The following is a 15458-nucleotide window of genomic DNA, read 5'->3' as shown; positions in this document are numbered from 1 at the left end:
CCACGCATCCAACAGAGCGAGATCAGCTACCACAGATCGATCACACCAACATCAACGGAACACAGAGGGGAAGTCCAGAAAACAGTTTATTCAATGAGTACAGAAGGTCGACAAATGGCTCTCAGTACAGACATTCCCATATCCTTACAAAACGCTCGCTAACTCAGAACATTACAGTTGCACTATCCCCCGACTCTTCCCCATTCTCTTGACAATCTGACTACCTACTCACGGCCATCAGGGCTTGAGAGGCGCAGGATCTCCCTCACAACCACCTCCGATATACCGTGATGCCCCGGTCCGGTAGGATGGAAGACCCTCCACTTTTTGATTTGTGGCCATTCAGGAACGACTTGAGGGTCAGGCATACCATCCGCATCACCCAAAGGCACTTGAGAGGGCAAGCCGGCGAGGGACTGTGCGGTCTTGGGCGGCGGCATGTTGAAGAACCAAGTGTCGCTCCTGTCAATCTCGGGTTCTTCGACCCCGAATTCACAAAATCGATGGCCATCAAAAGCACCGTCTATGTCCAGGTAAACGGCGCCATGGAGTTCGGTCGTCGCTTTGATCACATCGTTCAACATCATCACCAATTGGTTGAGTTCCCTTCTCTTGGTTTTCGTCAGGTAGTCCAGAGGTCTGGTTTGGCTGAAAGTCGCAGTGTCACAATAGTCTGTGTCCTCGTTGAAAAACCTGGCATAGCCCGTAACAATCAGAAGCGCGCCGGGTTTCAGGTGCTGAACGGCTCCGGAGATGATATTCTCCAGATTTAGCAGTGCAGTCGTCTCGATGATCTCTCTAGCCTTGACAAGCTGGGCTTCACAGCCTATCGATGGCTGCCAATGATAGACACACTCATTCAAAACGACGAAGAAGTTGACATCATTTCCACTGGCTGTCAGGGTAACAAGGTCCGACTCGCCGATATAAGGGACTTGGTCTCGCAAGATGACCGTGCTGGTCAAGCCACCGCATGCAAGATGCTTGAATTTTGATTTTTCGATGGCGATCAGGGAGTTGTTGGCCACTTGGATAGGATACGCGTCAGAATAGCGGCCACAGCGGAAGTCTGCGTACGGTGGCCATCCCGGAGTGCCTGCTCCAGCTCCCGAAGCGTAAGAGTCCCCAATGGCCGCGTACGATCGTATTGACTGATGCTCGGCGCGGAGATGGGCAGGGATTGAGTGGCAGCCTAGGCAGAAGAGACAGAGTAGAAAAGCAACAAAGGGGACAAAGGAGGCGGATGCCATTGAGCAGGATCCAGATAGTATACAAAAACAACACGCCACAGGCGCTCACAGCCGATCACATCATAGAACTGTCTGCGCGCCGAGTGATAGAGGGAGTGAAGAGTGTCGAGGACGTTGTATCTGATATAAAAGGAACGAGGTTGCCTTGCCCGCTGACTCATTCACGGCCTGCGCTACTGTCAGACAGATCAATCCCAGGCCTTGCTGCACCCACGTGGCCCAAATTGACTGTCAGACAAAACTCATCCGTCATGTCCGTCATGAGTCGCGGTCGTGTGATCTCAATCTTGCCATCCCTTCCACTCTCGACTGATACTGGATGCTCTTGACCGCAGTCCCTCGCCAGATCCCGCGTCTCAGGCTGATTGGTGCCTCGAGCCAATCTTCTGCACTCCTTCCACTACACTCAAGCACTGTCCTTGGTAAATTTCGTTGTCTGTCACGGTTCGATGGTTGGCGAGGCATGAAGCGAACCGCCACTGCCAAAACTCGTCCCAAACTTCCTGATTACTGCGACGTTGAGCCACGGCGTGATGCCTCTGGGAACCCAATATGGCCAGCTCCAGAAGCTGCCATGGACGAGGCAAGAGCCTTCATAAAGGAATGGTGTGACACCGCCTCGAACTCGTCAATGACAATGCTAACCGGAGCAGCGCAGCAAGTGGCAAGAAAGCTCTCATTGTACCCGACAAGGACGCTGACGGCCTCTCGTCGGGCGTCATTCTCTATCGGACGCTCACGAGCCTCGGCCTCGATCCATCCTTAATCGATGTTCATCTAATTCAGAAGGGTTCGACGGTGAACACTCAGTCAGAGCGTGAAGCCATGGCTGCCAAAGGTAGTTGAACGTCGGGCCCATATTGATAGAGTGCATACTCTAACATAGTTCATTAAGATCCGGCGTATGTTGTCGTCCTCGATCAGGGTTCTATAGCGGCACCCCCGGTGGTTGATCTACATTCGGCGAAATCTTTGATCATCGACCACCATTTGAGTAACCACTTTCCAGAAGGCGCTCAGGTGGTCTCCGCCTGCCATTATCCACCGGTATCAACATCATCTCTCCTCACTTACGAGATCTGCAAGACCCTTGCTCCGGACATTGCCTCCTCCTGTGCATACCTTGCCTGTATCGGCACTCATGGTGATCTTGGAAATACCTTGAAGTGGTCTCCCCCGTTCCCGGACATGAAAGAGACATTCAAAGTATTCACAAAGAAATCCATCAATGATGCAACCTCACTCGTCAACGCACCCAGGCGGACCGCTAAATATGACGTTATCACGGCGTGGACTGCTCTTCTCGCATCAAAGGATCCCAAAGACCTGTTGAGTAATGGTCGACTCCAGAGTGCCCGTGCAGAAGTCAATGCAGAGGTCGAGTTGAACACGCATACCCCTCCGAAATTCAGCCCTGACGGACGAATCGCTGTCCTGCGGATCAACACCCCAGCCCAGGTCCATCCGGTTATTGCCACCCGGTGGGCTGGATACTTGAACTCAAAAGCTCTGGAAATAGTCCTTTGTGCGAATTCAGGCTACCTCCCCGGGATGGTCAACTTCTCTTGTCGTATCGCCCGATGCGCAAGGTCGAGGGATCCACCTGTCAATATTATTGACAGCTTGAAAGCTGCTGCAGATTTGTCCTCTGATGGCCTCAGACATAGGCTCGGAGAGAGTTTTGCCAGAGGCCACAAAGAAGCCAGCGGTGGAATTGTGCCCGCTGAAGCCTTCGAAGAATTGATGACCTTGCTAAAAGTTGGCGAAAAACCAGAAAAGAGCAATGATGATGCTGATGAGCCGAAAACAAAGAAAGTCAAAACCATCGAAAAGAGTCCACAAAAAAACACGCTTGTGAACTACTTCCAGAGGTCATGAACGGCGCTCGATTGATAGATGGACGCTCTATTGAATCAAGTTGAATCATCGTTGATTCCCGCCACAGATCCCACCATTTGCCATGAATCTTGCAACTCTCGCAGAGCCCTCGGCAAGGTCTCCTCAAGAGCTTTATTTAGGAGCCATTGAAACATCGAGGAATCGTTATTAAAAAGAGGGCGACCCATTCGTTCAGAGAGCATTTGGGGCAGATGGTTTTCGAGATACCTGGTGTAATCCTGGACACTCTGCATTGTGGCCTGGGAATGTGTGTCATCCACATAGGGAGTGCCTGGACGCTGCGCACCCGGGAAAAGGATGTCGAAGATTTCGAACCATACTGACGCGGCGTCTCTGCGCATCTTCCTGCGCTTGACTGCTTTGTACTGTTCGTGGGTCATCTTCTCCTGAAAGGGGCAGTCATTCACAGCGCAGGCTGGCCTCGCCCGAGCGTGCCCCTCGCAGTCGCTTTCCGACTTGAATTCGGTATAGCAGGACGAACAGTAATATTCAGGTCGCCTATGGATCCTATAAAGATGCTGCTTCAGCCGGGGAATGTTTGTCAAGTATACACTTCGGCATCGACGATACGCTCTTTCATGCAGATTCGGGTTCATTTCTGAATATCTGTCGGCATCGTATTTCGCATAAGGGCAGGCAAGAAGCCCTTCTTCGTCAGAATCATCCTGGATGAGGCTTTGGATGCGTGGTCTCTGTGGTTCCTTCGGCTCCTCGTTGCCGTCATGTTCATGGCGTTTGTCCTTATTGGACGATCCTGCCGCTTTGCTCGCCTGTCCGGTTGATGAACAAGATCCAGTGGCAGGCCGATCGCCAACGTTTGAGCTTGCAGGCGATCCTTGAGAACTTTGAGGGGTGCATACGTTTATTCTTCCACTGCCGGACAAGAACCCTTGCACCAAATCTAGCGCGATCTCCGAAACCATGTTCTCAATTTCTTTCTCTAGTCCCATGTCAAAAGATGGCGGAGACTGAGAATTGAAGGCGAAGGATTCCTCTCCAGAAGAACTCATGTCCATTTCTTGAGACATTGACGAAGCGGCGGCAAAGGATGCCTCGTCACCATCGACGGTATTATGGTTCCGCAAGGCTCCTTCCACTTCACCAGAACCAATGAGAACATCAAGATCTTGGTATTCAAGTGGAGGATTGGCAGTGCCACCAAAGTCGCGGTGGGTCGGTTCGGAGTCCAACGAATATGATGCAGTGACCTGAGGCATTCTCGTTTGTGACGGGCCGGTCGTGATGGGAAGGGACCGAACCAAAGCCCAGTCGGTGCGGTGTACAGCTTCTCCTTGATGCTTATCGCCGTCGTCGACGTTGCAGCTCATCCCATCTTGAACGTCTCGGCGGCCATTGTCTCGGTCGAGAAGGGTGGAACTCGAACCTATAGCTGTTTTTCGACCAGATCCGCCGTTGGATATGTGAATCTGTGAAGAAACGATCGGTTTGGAATCGCGAGAAGGAGCTTGAGCCAGGGTTTCTCTGTCCAGGTCGCCCTTCGGAAACACGTCGTCTTCATTCGCGGATTTGTCATTACGAACTCGAGGGAGCCCATTCGCAGTCGCTAATGGTGATATACTGTTGTTGGAGGATGTCCCCTGCCGACGTTTTCCCCAACGGCTTAAAGGCTCGCCAGAGACTAGACTGTAGTTGTCTGATCGTTGACGTACTGGAATCCCCCGAGAAGTCACTGGCTCAACTGGAATGGAGCGAGGCTCCGTGACTGCCGGACGACTGGCGCGAGACTCCACATATAGCGGAGGCTTGGTGCGGGGAACCCACCATGCATCTCCCGGTCGATATGAATACATTTCCCACCACGTCGAGATCGAGAGGCGGAAGCCGAGTGGGTTGATACTCTTGCAGCTGTGAACAATGCGAACAAGGTCGCAAGGCTCTGTGCAGAACGCCAAGGGTCATGTTCCGAGCCTCAAAAACCACAAGCGGAACGAAATACCCGAAAATCCAGCGGTATTCTAATGGTCGAGAGGTCGCTGGAGAAGGCACGGTACAAGAATTTCTCAAGACAAGGTAAAACAAGAGAGCAGAGACTGTCATGGGAAGACGTGGGCTGAAGGGAATGCGAGGCTAAATAGCAGGAGGAGCGCAAGCCTCAGTCACAGAGCAAGGACCGAAAGTCACAGATGTGTGTACTCAGTCCTTCCATGGGAGTTTCCACACAGCCACAAAAAGGCGTCTTGAAACGTAGAGGCGCCCCATTGGTCAGGTTGTTCTAAGTGGAATGCATAAGCGCCAATGCGGACAATGGATCAAAGCACAGCAAAGGCGGAAGACGGTCGGCAACGGGGCCACTTGACGAGAATATTCGATGGCGAGATCTTTCTCTCGCTTGTCCCGGAGAGATCGCAGGGCAGGACGCGGTTGTTGGACTTGGGCCAGGGCCGGGGATAGTCAGGCTGGGGTGTCTGGGGACGGCGTCCTCACCGCCATTTTAGTTCGGCAAGGCTGAGAAGGCAAGGCTGAGAAAATCGGGTCTGGAGATTTCCTGAAGCATAGGCAGAAACTTTGACGGATGGAAGAGAGTGAGAGACGTAGGACCCCAAGAGGACACAGAGTGGTCGATCTCTCGGAGGGGAGAAAGCAGATGATGAAGCAAAGAGTTGTTCACCGCGCAAGAAGGATCGAGCTCATTCCACTGTAGAACACTCACTTGGTGCTTTTGTCTCTCAACATGAATTCAGATCACCCACCCTTATCAACCAATGTCCACCTGGGCCTGTAGCCAGATCAAGCGCTCACCTCACACCTGGTCCGTGTGCCTCCTCCGGACCGTGACCGTGACGTCCTTCTGCTGGTGGAACCAGCCCTGCCAGACGGTCCACTCCTTGCCGTCCATGTGGAGGTCGAACTCATAGTCCCGGAGGACGGCGGGCAGCAGCTTGTACATCTCGGTGGTGGTGATGTGCTTGCCGATGCAGATGCGCTTGCCGTAGCCGAAGTGCATCATGTGCCGCTCCATGTTGGCGGCCGCCTTCTCGCCGTCGCGGAACCAGCGCTCCGGGATGAACTGTTCGGCGTCGGCGCCGAAGACGGCCGTGTCAAAGTGCACGGCGTTGGCGTTCATTAGCACCGTCGTGCCCCCAGGGAAAAACCGCCCGCAGATCTCCACGCCCGGGTACGGCACGATCCGCGGCAGGCCCGTGCCCAGCGACCCGTGCATGCGCATCGCCTCGCGGACAACCGCGTGGAGGTAAGGCAGCTTGATGGCGTCGTTGTAGCGGATCGGGTACTTGAGGGTGCCGTTGGTAAAGGCCTCTTCGATCTCGGCGCGCAGTTTGGCTAGCGTGGGCGGGTTCTTGTGCAGGTAGTAGAAGATCGAGGTTAGAGCGATGTACGTGGTGTCGGAGCCCGCCCAGATCATCGCCCAGAGCTCCGTGGTGACGTCGAGGATGCCGAAGTCGTTCTTCGGGTCGTTGGAGATGTCGATGAGTTTGCTGAGGACGTCGTTCCTGTTGTACGGTCTCCCCGCCGCCATGTCATCTAGCCGCTGCTTCACGGCTGCGTGGGATTGGTCAATGACGGTAAAGAACCCCTTGGCTCCAGCACGTGTCGCCGGGTAGATCATCTGGGACAGAAAATATAGATTTCGGAAACCCCACGGCAGGTTGTTCAATGCCGCGGCAGGGTTGGGCATGACATCCATCAAATGGCACCAATTGTTGTAATCGACTGCAAGCATATGTCAGCGCCGTACCGATGTGATCATGTTCTGATGATCGGCACCGTTCATCGATGAAGCTGCCTCTCAACGGAACTGATAACTTACTGTTATCTCTGATGAAGCCAAAGCCACCTTCACGCCCGTAGAATATCTCCCCGATAATGTCAAAAGTGTACTTGCGGATCCAAACAGACACATCAAAGACCTCTCCCGTGTCGGCGAAATGATCCATCTGCTTGCGGAAGAGAGCGATGACCCTGTCGACGCAGGGCTCGTATTCCAGAACAGCGGCTTGAGTGTACAGGTGCGCCACTGTCCGTCGTCGCCACGTGTGAGCTGCTTCGTCCCGTTCGGCGAAGCTATCCTTACGCTTGGAAATGTGTGTCAGGAAATTGTTGTAAAAGTCGCCCTTGGTAAACTCATATTTGGGACCGTATATGGTTTCGATGGCGGAAGCGTCCGCGATCTGAACCTGATTGGGGGCAAGCCGGACCATGGGGCCATATTTCTTGTGGATGGGGAGTTGGTAGTCTTGACCTCGACCATTTCGCACCGCTCTGAAGTACCAGAGACTGGTGATCGAAGCCCAAAACGGTCCAGGAATATCTTTCAGCGGGTGAAAATAGCGATTGTAGATGGCGCAGGCAAAGACATAAACAATGATGCTAGGAATGAGAATTTCAAAACCGAAGACAACATTGTCCTTTGACAAGAAAGGTGACAACAGCATTTTGTTGGTATACGAAGCAATGGTGTACAACAGAAGAGACTGGGTGAGGGATGGTTACACAAAGAGAGAAAGAACGAATAGGCACTGAACGAACGCAAGCATGTACCTTGAAGTCATCCAGACATAGCCGAGTTGGATTCTGCGAGACCAGCCTGCCCACCTATCGTCACCCTCCACAGACCTCTCCATGCATGCACCTCCTTCAAGGATGATCCCATGATGGGATGTAGAATGCGGTTGGCTGTTGATGCATAGTTTCTGGATACTACTGCTCAGATATCCTGTAGGGTTTGGTGATCGGACCAAAGGGTTCGATAGTTGAAATACGTGGCACGTCGCTGGCGCTTCGTGTGAGAACGTTATCACTGAATCGCGTTAGCAGTCAAGCAGGGATGACGGCGAAGATTGTCCCATGTGGGCCAACAGCATGGGAGTGTTTTTGCCAATGGAAGCCCGCAAGCTGCGAATGAGAAGTGTCTTCAACCCTCAATTGATATGACTTGTGGGAGGTGATTCGACAGCTGCGTATGCAAAGACTACTGCACTGCATGCAGGTTGCGCGCTGCCGCCGGCAGTTCGAGGAATGGCGCCCTCGAGAAGCTGGAAGATGCGGGGCCGCTGTTGGGATCGATCGAGCCCGGGACTCTGGGAGGGTGTGGCATGTGCATGCGATGGAGAACATGTGTAGCACCGCAAGAAGTCGTGTGAGAATTTGATTGAGCCAGAGGCGCAACCAGCTGCGTGTGAGGATCCCAAGTCCATGGAGACGGGACGTTGACGGAAAGTCACGCATCTGCCAAGGCCAGTAAAGCTACTCAGTGCTGAGGAGTCGTCGCGAGCCGCGGTCTCCAACTACTGAGAGACACTGCGTTGCAGCCATCACCACGCGTCTGGACGTCCCCAATCTATACCCAGTCATTGCATATCACGACCGAACCGAACGACACAACCGAGTCCTCCCGCGTGCCCATCATGGATGCTCTCGTCCTCCAGCCCTTGAACTCCATCGAGACACACTTCAACGCCCTCATCACGTCCTTCACCCAGACCAACACCTTCGCCAATGCCCCGCAACTCGCCAAAGACCTCATCGCGGATGACGACGAACTTGCCTCAGCCCTTTCGTTGCTGCAACGCCATCAGCAGAACTACGCCCGCATACTGAACCTCCGTGCCGAGGTCGCGACATTACAAGAGCAATTGAAGGACACGATTCGGAAATGCGTTTCGTTCAGACAAGACATCGGCCACATCAACCCGTCGATTCTCGATTCCGATGTGGACCAAGAGGGAGAAGATGCCGAGTCACAAGTTGCCAGAGTCGACTATCACACCCTCCTCACCTTTGCGGCGCGGATAGGCAAACACAACACCATGGCGGCGAAGGAGGCAGAAGCTGAATCTCTGCGGAGGAAGATCGCCGCGAAGAGTAAGGAGCAAACATCACCACCGGCAGGATTAAATGGCATCGAACCCTCGGGTACGGGAGAAACCGTAGCCGATGGGGCAGAGGAGGCCCGAGATCAAACCCATACCGCCGAGACCACGGCCGAACTGATGCGCATCGACAACACAATTACCCTGCAGCGCGCACAGATGGGCATGTCCTTCCCTGATGCCGGTATCTTGCGCGTCGGCGCGCTGGGGCAGCTTCAGCTATTCTTGGAGCGGCAGCGGCACCAGTCCGGGGGCGATGCGGGTGTAGGAGAAGACGAGACCAAGGCCGTGCAGGGGGCTGTGGAGAGAGAGGTGGAGAGGCTGGTCCGGGAGACGGAGGACATTGCGGAGGATACAGGCACGGACGTAGAAATGGCAGAAGACACCACTGCTGGCGGTGGCTGGGCAAGTCCAGAGCTGAAGAGAGTCTCGACCTTCGAGGGAGAGAACAGTCAAGATGCCACCGCGAGTGCCGGCCAGCCTTCGACAAGTCAAGCACAAGCCGCGAAGCCTCCGAAGCCGCCGCAGCCGAAGAGGAAACTCGACTTGGATTTCCCCGATAGCGACGAGGACGAGGATTAACGTCTTGATGGATGTGGTTGTGAATGCTGTCTCCAAAAGCCCTTGGTTTGGCTTCGACACCGAACTGAAGATTCCGTTGGTTGCGCTGAATGGAGAAGGGAAAACTGCAATCCAACCAATCTACTGAATCGAGCCGTTGGGGCTTTTCAAGACCATGTCTTCCCTTCCTTTCCCTCGCAGTCTCCCTCCCTCCCTCGCTCATATTTCTACACGCCCCGTTCTCTACCTATGTACACACATCGCCGTACCTCAGCCACGAGATCCCCGTTCCTGTGTTGCCATACCTGAAGAAAATCCAGGGCAGAAAACATAGGAGCTTGAGCGCAGGGAGTCGGAGGAAAATGAGCAAGGAGGCTAGAAAAGCACACCTCGCGACCTCAACTCTGCCAATGCTCTCTCTCAAGACAAACTCATCAATCGTTCTGTCGGTCTGTCTACTGTAAAGTGCATGCCAAACGACAGACTTGGCCATATGAGGTACAGTCTTATCATTGTGGTTGCTGTCATCACTCGTGGCAGACTGCGTTTAGCTACAAGTTTCTGACGATTGTTCTTGTGGCTCCGTCACCATGTGCTCCTGTCTTGCTCATACTCGCAGCTCTGTTCATCCAACAGTGCTTCCGACGAATTGTTGGAATGCCTTCCCAAAGCATTTCGCCTCAGTGCGTCTCGTCGACCCGGCCCCGCCAATGATCCATGTTGTACACACATAGTCTCTCAGTAACCCTTCCCCCCTCAGCCTTGTGCTTCAGAACATGCTTTCTCGAAGTTTGTCAACAGCCCACCTCTGCATCCTCGAACCGAGCCGTATCTGCTGCTGCGGTTTAACGCCCTGTCTTCCGACTCGCTCTTCGATTCCTCTGTCCAAATCCTTTCACGTCGCGGTGAGTTGGAGGCTCCGGAGACGGACTCCTCGGGTTAAAATCCCAGTCTCCATCAGCATCGTCGTCGTTGTCTTCAGAAGGGGTCTCGCTTCCAATCAGATCGGACAATGTTGGTGACTTTACCGGTGGCGCTATTGGTTCGCGGATGTCAAGCAACATCACGTCATCGTCTGCGTGGTAGGGAGGAGTCGGTTCGTCTTGAACACTGCGGTGTTGTTCATTCTGCTTTGTGAGTAGCATACCAGGGCTCATATCTAGGTCGAGATCTGCTTCATAAACTGATGCAGCAGGAGTGAAGCCAGCAGAGGGCGTTTGTGGTAGTTCCGAGTATTGTTGCCCTGCCCAGTCTGTCATGTGCGGTGGTGGCCGAGATGCATTATGCGACTTTCTGTTGCTTCGGGTCCTGGCCGTCCCAGGCACCGTATGCAGATACTCTTCGATTTCCTTTGTGGTATTTTCGAGGGATGTGGCAAAAGCTGGGGCAGCACCACCGGACTCTTGGATAGCATTGTTCGGAGTCACAAAGCGATAGGTTGGTGAGCTCATTATGCTCTCATCCAGGTGCAACGCCTGGTCAGAGCCAGAGTCGTCAAAGCCTGCTCCTCCTGCAGTAGCGAACGCGACATTTTCGTCACCGGAGAAACCTTCATGGCGCCAGAGTTGCCCATAGCGGGGGTACTGTTTGCTGTAGAAAGCCAGTTGCTGTTGGGCCCGAATCGCTCTTTGTCTTGAGTGTTGCCGGGCGGCTTCTTGCTCTGCCTCGTGTCTTCGCCTCAAGATTTCCGCCTTTTTCTCCTCCAACTTCTGCCGGACGTACTGCACTTTCCGTTCCTCCAGACAGAGCTGATAGCGTCTTGTCATTTCTGGGTCAACTTCTAGGCTGTGCTCGGCAAACCCCTGGTAAGCCATGACCTCTTCGGGCTTTTTGGTGGGGACGATTCCATATCGGAGGTTGGAAAAGGACTGGACCCACGAGTTGCTGTCTCGGAGCATGGCTTCTTCCAGGGGAGGGAGGAGAGGACTTGGGCAAGGAGGGAGATGGTTGTCGTCTGTCGACGGCTCCTCTCGTATTGGATACTCCATGATCAAAGCGCGAATAGCTGTGGCGTAGTATATGAAGAAGAACGTTTGGGATGAGTCGATGATGGATGGCGCGATGATGGAGGAGAATTGGATGTGACATTCTGTTCTCGCACCTGCGCACCTTCAAGTGAAGACGGGGACTGTTCAGTGTGAGCATCATCGTCCAGTCAACCGCCCTGTTCAATGTCAGGAACCAGTTGGGCAGTTGGGGAGTGGCGGCAGTCGCTCTGGACATCGTCTTCTTACTGCCACACCCAACCACAACCACGTCCCCACCAAGAACAAAGGGGGGAAAACAAATATACCAATGTATATTGTAAAGGACAATTTCCTGTCAACATTCAAACTGGCAGAAAAGTGTGGTGCAAGAAGGAGTAAGGCTCGTCCACAGCCTTTCGATCCCTCCCCAATCATCCATCCATCTCTCATCCATCTCCCTAACTCGCAGCCACAAATGAATACCCCAAGGAAACATCGAAAACGTAGGAGCTCTACCTCTGTATCTCCCTAATTCGGCCGAGATGTGACTTCGGGCACCCTCATGAGTGGTTCTCCCAAAATGCGCAGGAGCTCTGGTATAGAAAAGGATTTGAAGGGGGAAGGACATATCGAAAGCTACAGGTGGGAGCATCCGCATCCATTACATCCTACCGACCGAATGTGAAGAGAAACAAAAAAACTCCCATCCGGGGGTTTTCTCACAAGTCTGAGTTTTTTTGCATCCTGATACAACAGGTGTGTGTGTATGGATATGTGTGTGTGGGCAACGAGGGAGAAGGGGGTTCAATTGGGAAAAGTGAAAGGGGAGTATTTATTTTCTTTTTGATCCCGGTATTTTTTTATTTTATTTGTGTGTGCGCGTCGAAGTCCCTAGCCAAGTGTGAGGGATGAATACTGACTACAGTAGGGGCTGCCAAAGTAGAAAATCGCACAAAGAAAGAGAGACGTGAAACTAGCTCTGGCGACCACCAGTTTTATACACATTGTGTAACTCTCGGCAACTCTCGGTCCAACTCAACCCTTCTCCATATGGATAGTATAGGATTGACAGACTTGTTATATATGTACAGTGGTGACCACCTTCAAGGCTCCAAGTTCTGTCAGCTCACATATTGTGAACCGAGCTGTTGCTGGTCCACTTCCTGAACGTCTTCCCATAGAAGTAGAACACGATCCCAAACGAGCACCACAAGAAGATCAGGCTCATATTCAACATGATGGGCGGGAGGTACCCATCGGCGATGATCCACGGAGTAATGAACTTGCTGAAGCCGTACCCCCAGACGTTTTTGTTCACGGTGATGGCGACGAAGATGGAGCCTGCGACCGGCTTGTACGAGTCGACGCTGTAGGTCGAGGCGATGGCCGGGATGGCAGCGACTTGGATGCCGGCACACGTATAGCCAATTATCACGATGATCTGAAGAGCATTAGCCATCCTGGCGGCAAGGTCGAGACTGGAGGACAACACTTACTCGCCAATCCCACTTGTACTCATACCCGAACGCCACGACAAAGTTGTTGATGAGCATGACAATCACATACGGGATCATGGCCGGCAATCTCATCTCGGGCTCTCGAATGCCTTTGTTCCTCCTCGTCGCCCGGGCCGCGATCCAGTCGCTAAGTGGGCCGTTGGTCAACAGGCCGATCAATGCCCCGGCGAGGACGGCGAAGTTGGTGTATCCGACGCTCTGCGGTGGGAAGTTGTAAGGCGGTGCTGCAAAGTTTTGTGACTGTGTCAGGTTGATGGTCAAGAATGACGACGCCGACCACGACACGACAAACGCTGAGAACTCAATGATCGGGTAGAGGTGAAGTTTCCACGGAATCCAAAGGTCCATCAGGATGGCCTGGAATGGATGCGCGTTATTTTGCCACAGCTTGAACTGTTGCTTGGATGGTGTCCCGGAGTGCAAGAACGGATCGCGCTCAGCCGTGGCAGCGACCGTCAAGTCGACCGCGGTGGGCTCCACGGTCACGACATTCTTCTCGGGATCCTCAATGGCTTCGGAGGTCATCTTCTCGTCGAAGGTGGCTTGCTTCTGCTCCTGCTCCTGCGTGGCCATTTCCTTCGGGTGCTGGCGATGCCATTTGGTTTCCGGAAACAGGAAAAAGAGACCGACAAGAGCAGCTGTGTTAAGAGCAACGTTGAGCCACCAGAAGTTTCTCCAGTTGCTATATTCCGCCATCGACCCCGAGATGATAGGACCAATCTGAGGACTCATAAGCAGGGGTCTTGGGATAGAGGAGACCTTCTCTTACCATTAAGCTGCCGAAATAGACGGTGAAATAAAGAGTGTTGTATGCGCCTCGTTCGTGCAGAAATAGCACGTCAGCAATGACAGTGGGGGCAGCAGTCTGTCTCTGTGTCAGGCAAGATGACAACTTGGTAACTGATTTATTTGCATACCTCTGAAGGTCCAGCACCGATCCCGTTCAGAACACAAGCACCCATGAAGCTGCGGTAATCTTTGGCGACGGCTCTCCAGATGTTCGAGACGAGGCAGATCAGGGTCGAGAAAATGAGGACAGGTCGGCGACCAAAGGATGTTTGGATGGGCACCCTGTATGAATCAGCAACAGAACCGACGTCGAGGATCAGATGGCATCGACTTACCAGAGAAAATTGCTGAAGCCCAAGACGAGAATACAAACACCCGTGAACTGTACGGCTCCTGCAGCATGGGTGAGTAGGGAGTAGTACAAAAGAGTGAGTCCATCCATACCTGCAAGATCCGTGTTGAACGCTTCGATCAGATTCGGGAACATGGGCGCCAGAGCGAGAGGACCAAATCCCTGTGCGAACGTGGCGGCGATCACCATGGAGACGCTCGAGAATTTCCAGAAGCGAGTCCAATTCTGCACAACTGTTAGAAACAAGGACCACCTGAGTTGGCCTGGTAGCTGCTGACAAGAGGATCATGTTTGTCTGCTGATGGCTGAGGCACCAGAACGCGATGAGATCTGTCCGACGACTTGACAAAATGATGAGACCCAACGTCACTCATGATCTCAGTCCCCGGGTATATATGAGTATGGAGCTCATCCTCCAGCTGCACAATGGTTAGAAGAGCATTCCCAGGCAAGATGGCTTCCTGTTTACCTGGTGGAGCGTCTAGGGGGTAAGAAAGTCAGTACATGACCACAGAGTAGGGACAATGCGGAAAATACATTTTCATCATAGTTCATCTCCATCTTGAGAGAGAGGCGTCGAGCCAGCACACAACCACAATGGTCTCCTTGGTCCTAAGGTCGGTCTTTGGGAAGGACTTCAGGGCTGGAAAGCTGGACCCAGACATTGGCGTTGTGGCAGCGGGTCTCGTTCATATATGTGCCACAGCATAAGAGTGTCTCGAAGACCAGCCCAGACGAACGCCTCGTCTGCGACGCCTCGTCATCGTATTGTAAATCATGCATCGGAAAAGTCGTAAGCGAGAGACAAAGGTTCTTCGGCTGCTGCCATGGGCGTGGAATTGTTCCTGTAGCGAGTCGAAGACCTATTCAGCAGACATTCTGAACGAGTACATGGGCTGCAAAATCGACCACCGTCCAGAAGCTGGGTCCACACGGCCGAGCGAAAACCCTGCATAGAGACAGAGGACGTTCTCCATGTGCTTCGGCTCTGTGGATCGGCTTGAGGATTGCGTTGGTTATTGGTAGAGGATCAAGAAAGGCTCCATAGCTTCGGCGATGAGTCTGGGGACTCCATGCCCACCTCCGCGTTCTGTAACGCAAGCTTGAAGGCCGCGCCAGGCTAGAAGAGAGTTTGTATCCGCCTTGCAGGCTGGACGCATCCGGGCTACGCCAGGCTGTCGGGAAAGGGGCTGAAGGCTTTACCTAGAAGCGCTTAACGTTGGTCAGCCACGCCAGCAAGACGGGACATTTCCGTCGTCGTAACCACAGCAAGG

At 53.3% G+C, this 15458-nt stretch overlaps 7 protein-coding genes across 7 annotated transcripts; 2 read left to right on the top strand and 5 right to left on the bottom strand.

Moving 5' to 3' along the window:
• Nucleotides 1–67: 67 nt before the first annotated feature.
• On the bottom strand, nucleotides 68–1370 carry PV07_09820 (uncharacterized protein). Its single transcript, XM_016397111.1, has one exon. The coding sequence runs from the start codon at nucleotides 1248–1250 to the stop codon at nucleotides 225–227; it is 1026 nt and encodes a 341-aa protein (XP_016244302.1). The 5' UTR covers nucleotides 1251–1370; the 3' UTR covers nucleotides 68–224.
• Nucleotides 1371–1554: 184 nt separating this feature from the next.
• Nucleotides 1555–5825, top strand: PV07_09818 (uncharacterized protein). The gene is made up of 3 exons (XM_016397109.1): nucleotides 1555–1856; nucleotides 1904–2088; nucleotides 2146–5825. Exons 1-3 carry the CDS (start codon nucleotides 1570–1572, stop codon nucleotides 3126–3128), a joined length of 1455 nt encoding a protein of 484 aa, XP_016244300.1. The 5' UTR covers nucleotides 1555–1569; the 3' UTR covers nucleotides 3129–5825.
• On the bottom strand, nucleotides 3164–4960 carry PV07_09819 (uncharacterized protein; the record flags this gene model as incomplete). Its single annotated transcript, XM_016397110.1, has 1 exon — nucleotides 3164–4960. One exon carries the CDS (start codon nucleotides 4958–4960, stop codon nucleotides 3164–3166), a length of 1797 nt encoding a protein of 598 aa, XP_016244301.1.
• PV07_09817 (uncharacterized protein) lies at nucleotides 5793–7619 on the bottom strand. Its single transcript, XM_016397108.1, has 2 exons — nucleotides 6937–7619; nucleotides 5793–6839 (listed from the first exon to the last, which is right to left on the bottom strand). Exons 1-2 carry the CDS (start codon nucleotides 7559–7561, stop codon nucleotides 5911–5913), a joined length of 1554 nt encoding a protein of 517 aa, XP_016244299.1. The 5' UTR covers nucleotides 7562–7619; the 3' UTR covers nucleotides 5793–5910.
• Nucleotides 7620–8347: 728 nt separating this feature from the next.
• PV07_09816 (uncharacterized protein) lies at nucleotides 8348–10077 on the top strand. The gene has a single exon (XM_016397107.1). The coding sequence runs from the start codon at nucleotides 8534–8536 to the stop codon at nucleotides 9578–9580; it is 1047 nt and encodes a 348-aa protein (XP_016244298.1). The 5' UTR covers nucleotides 8348–8533; the 3' UTR covers nucleotides 9581–10077.
• Nucleotides 10078–10404: 327 nt separating this feature from the next.
• On the bottom strand, nucleotides 10405–11547 carry PV07_09815 (uncharacterized protein; the record flags this gene model as incomplete). Its single annotated transcript, XM_016397106.1, has 1 exon — nucleotides 10405–11547. One exon carries the CDS (start codon nucleotides 11545–11547, stop codon nucleotides 10405–10407), a length of 1143 nt encoding a protein of 380 aa, XP_016244297.1.
• Nucleotides 11548–12652: 1105 nt separating this feature from the next.
• Nucleotides 12653–14918, bottom strand: PV07_09814 (uncharacterized protein; the record flags this gene model as incomplete). The annotated part of the gene is made up of 9 exons (XM_016397105.1): nucleotides 14722–14918; nucleotides 14654–14665; nucleotides 14463–14603; nucleotides 14277–14409; nucleotides 14168–14225; nucleotides 13961–14114; nucleotides 13813–13908; nucleotides 13023–13763; nucleotides 12653–12967 (listed from the first exon to the last, which is right to left on the bottom strand). Exons 1-9 carry the CDS (start codon nucleotides 14743–14745, stop codon nucleotides 12653–12655), a joined length of 1674 nt encoding a protein of 557 aa, XP_016244296.1. The 5' UTR covers nucleotides 14746–14918.
• Nucleotides 14919–15458: the final 540 nt, after the last annotated feature.

Source organism: Cladophialophora immunda, assembly GCF_000835495.1.
Source record: "Cladophialophora immunda strain CBS 83496 unplaced genomic scaffold supercont1.6, whole genome shotgun sequence".
NCBI classification, from domain to species: domain Eukaryota; kingdom Fungi; phylum Ascomycota; class Eurotiomycetes; order Chaetothyriales; family Herpotrichiellaceae; genus Cladophialophora; species Cladophialophora immunda.
The sequence above is the reverse complement of the archived record's forward strand: the minus strand, read 5'-3'. Positions and strand labels throughout refer to the sequence as shown.

Bases quoted from the DNA above. Each gene is read 5' to 3' on its own strand.
- PV07_09818 (XM_016397109.1), top strand. From the start codon at position 1,570: ATGCTCTTGACCGCAGTCCCTCGCCAGATCCCGCGTCTCAGGCTGATT. The intron at 1,857-1,903 runs GTGTGACACCGC...TAACCGGAGCAG, and splicing joins AGAGCCTTCATAAAGGAATG to CGCAGCAAGTGGCAAGAAAG. The intron at 2,089-2,145 runs GTAGTTGAACGT...TAGTTCATTAAG, and splicing joins TGAAGCCATGGCTGCCAAAG to ATCCGGCGTATGTTGTCGTC.
- PV07_09817 (XM_016397108.1), bottom strand. From the start codon at position 7,561: ATGCTGTTGTCACCTTTCTTGTCAAAGGACAATGTTGTCTTCGGTTTT. The intron at 6,840-6,936 runs GTAAGTTATCAG...ATATGCTTGCAG, and splicing joins TGGCTTCATCAGAGATAACA to TCGATTACAACAATTGGTGC.
- PV07_09820 (XM_016397111.1), bottom strand. From the start codon at position 1,250: ATGGCATCCGCCTCCTTTGTCCCCTTTGTTGCTTTTCTACTCTGTCTC.
- PV07_09816 (XM_016397107.1), top strand. From the start codon at position 8,534: ATGGATGCTCTCGTCCTCCAGCCCTTGAACTCCATCGAGACACACTTC.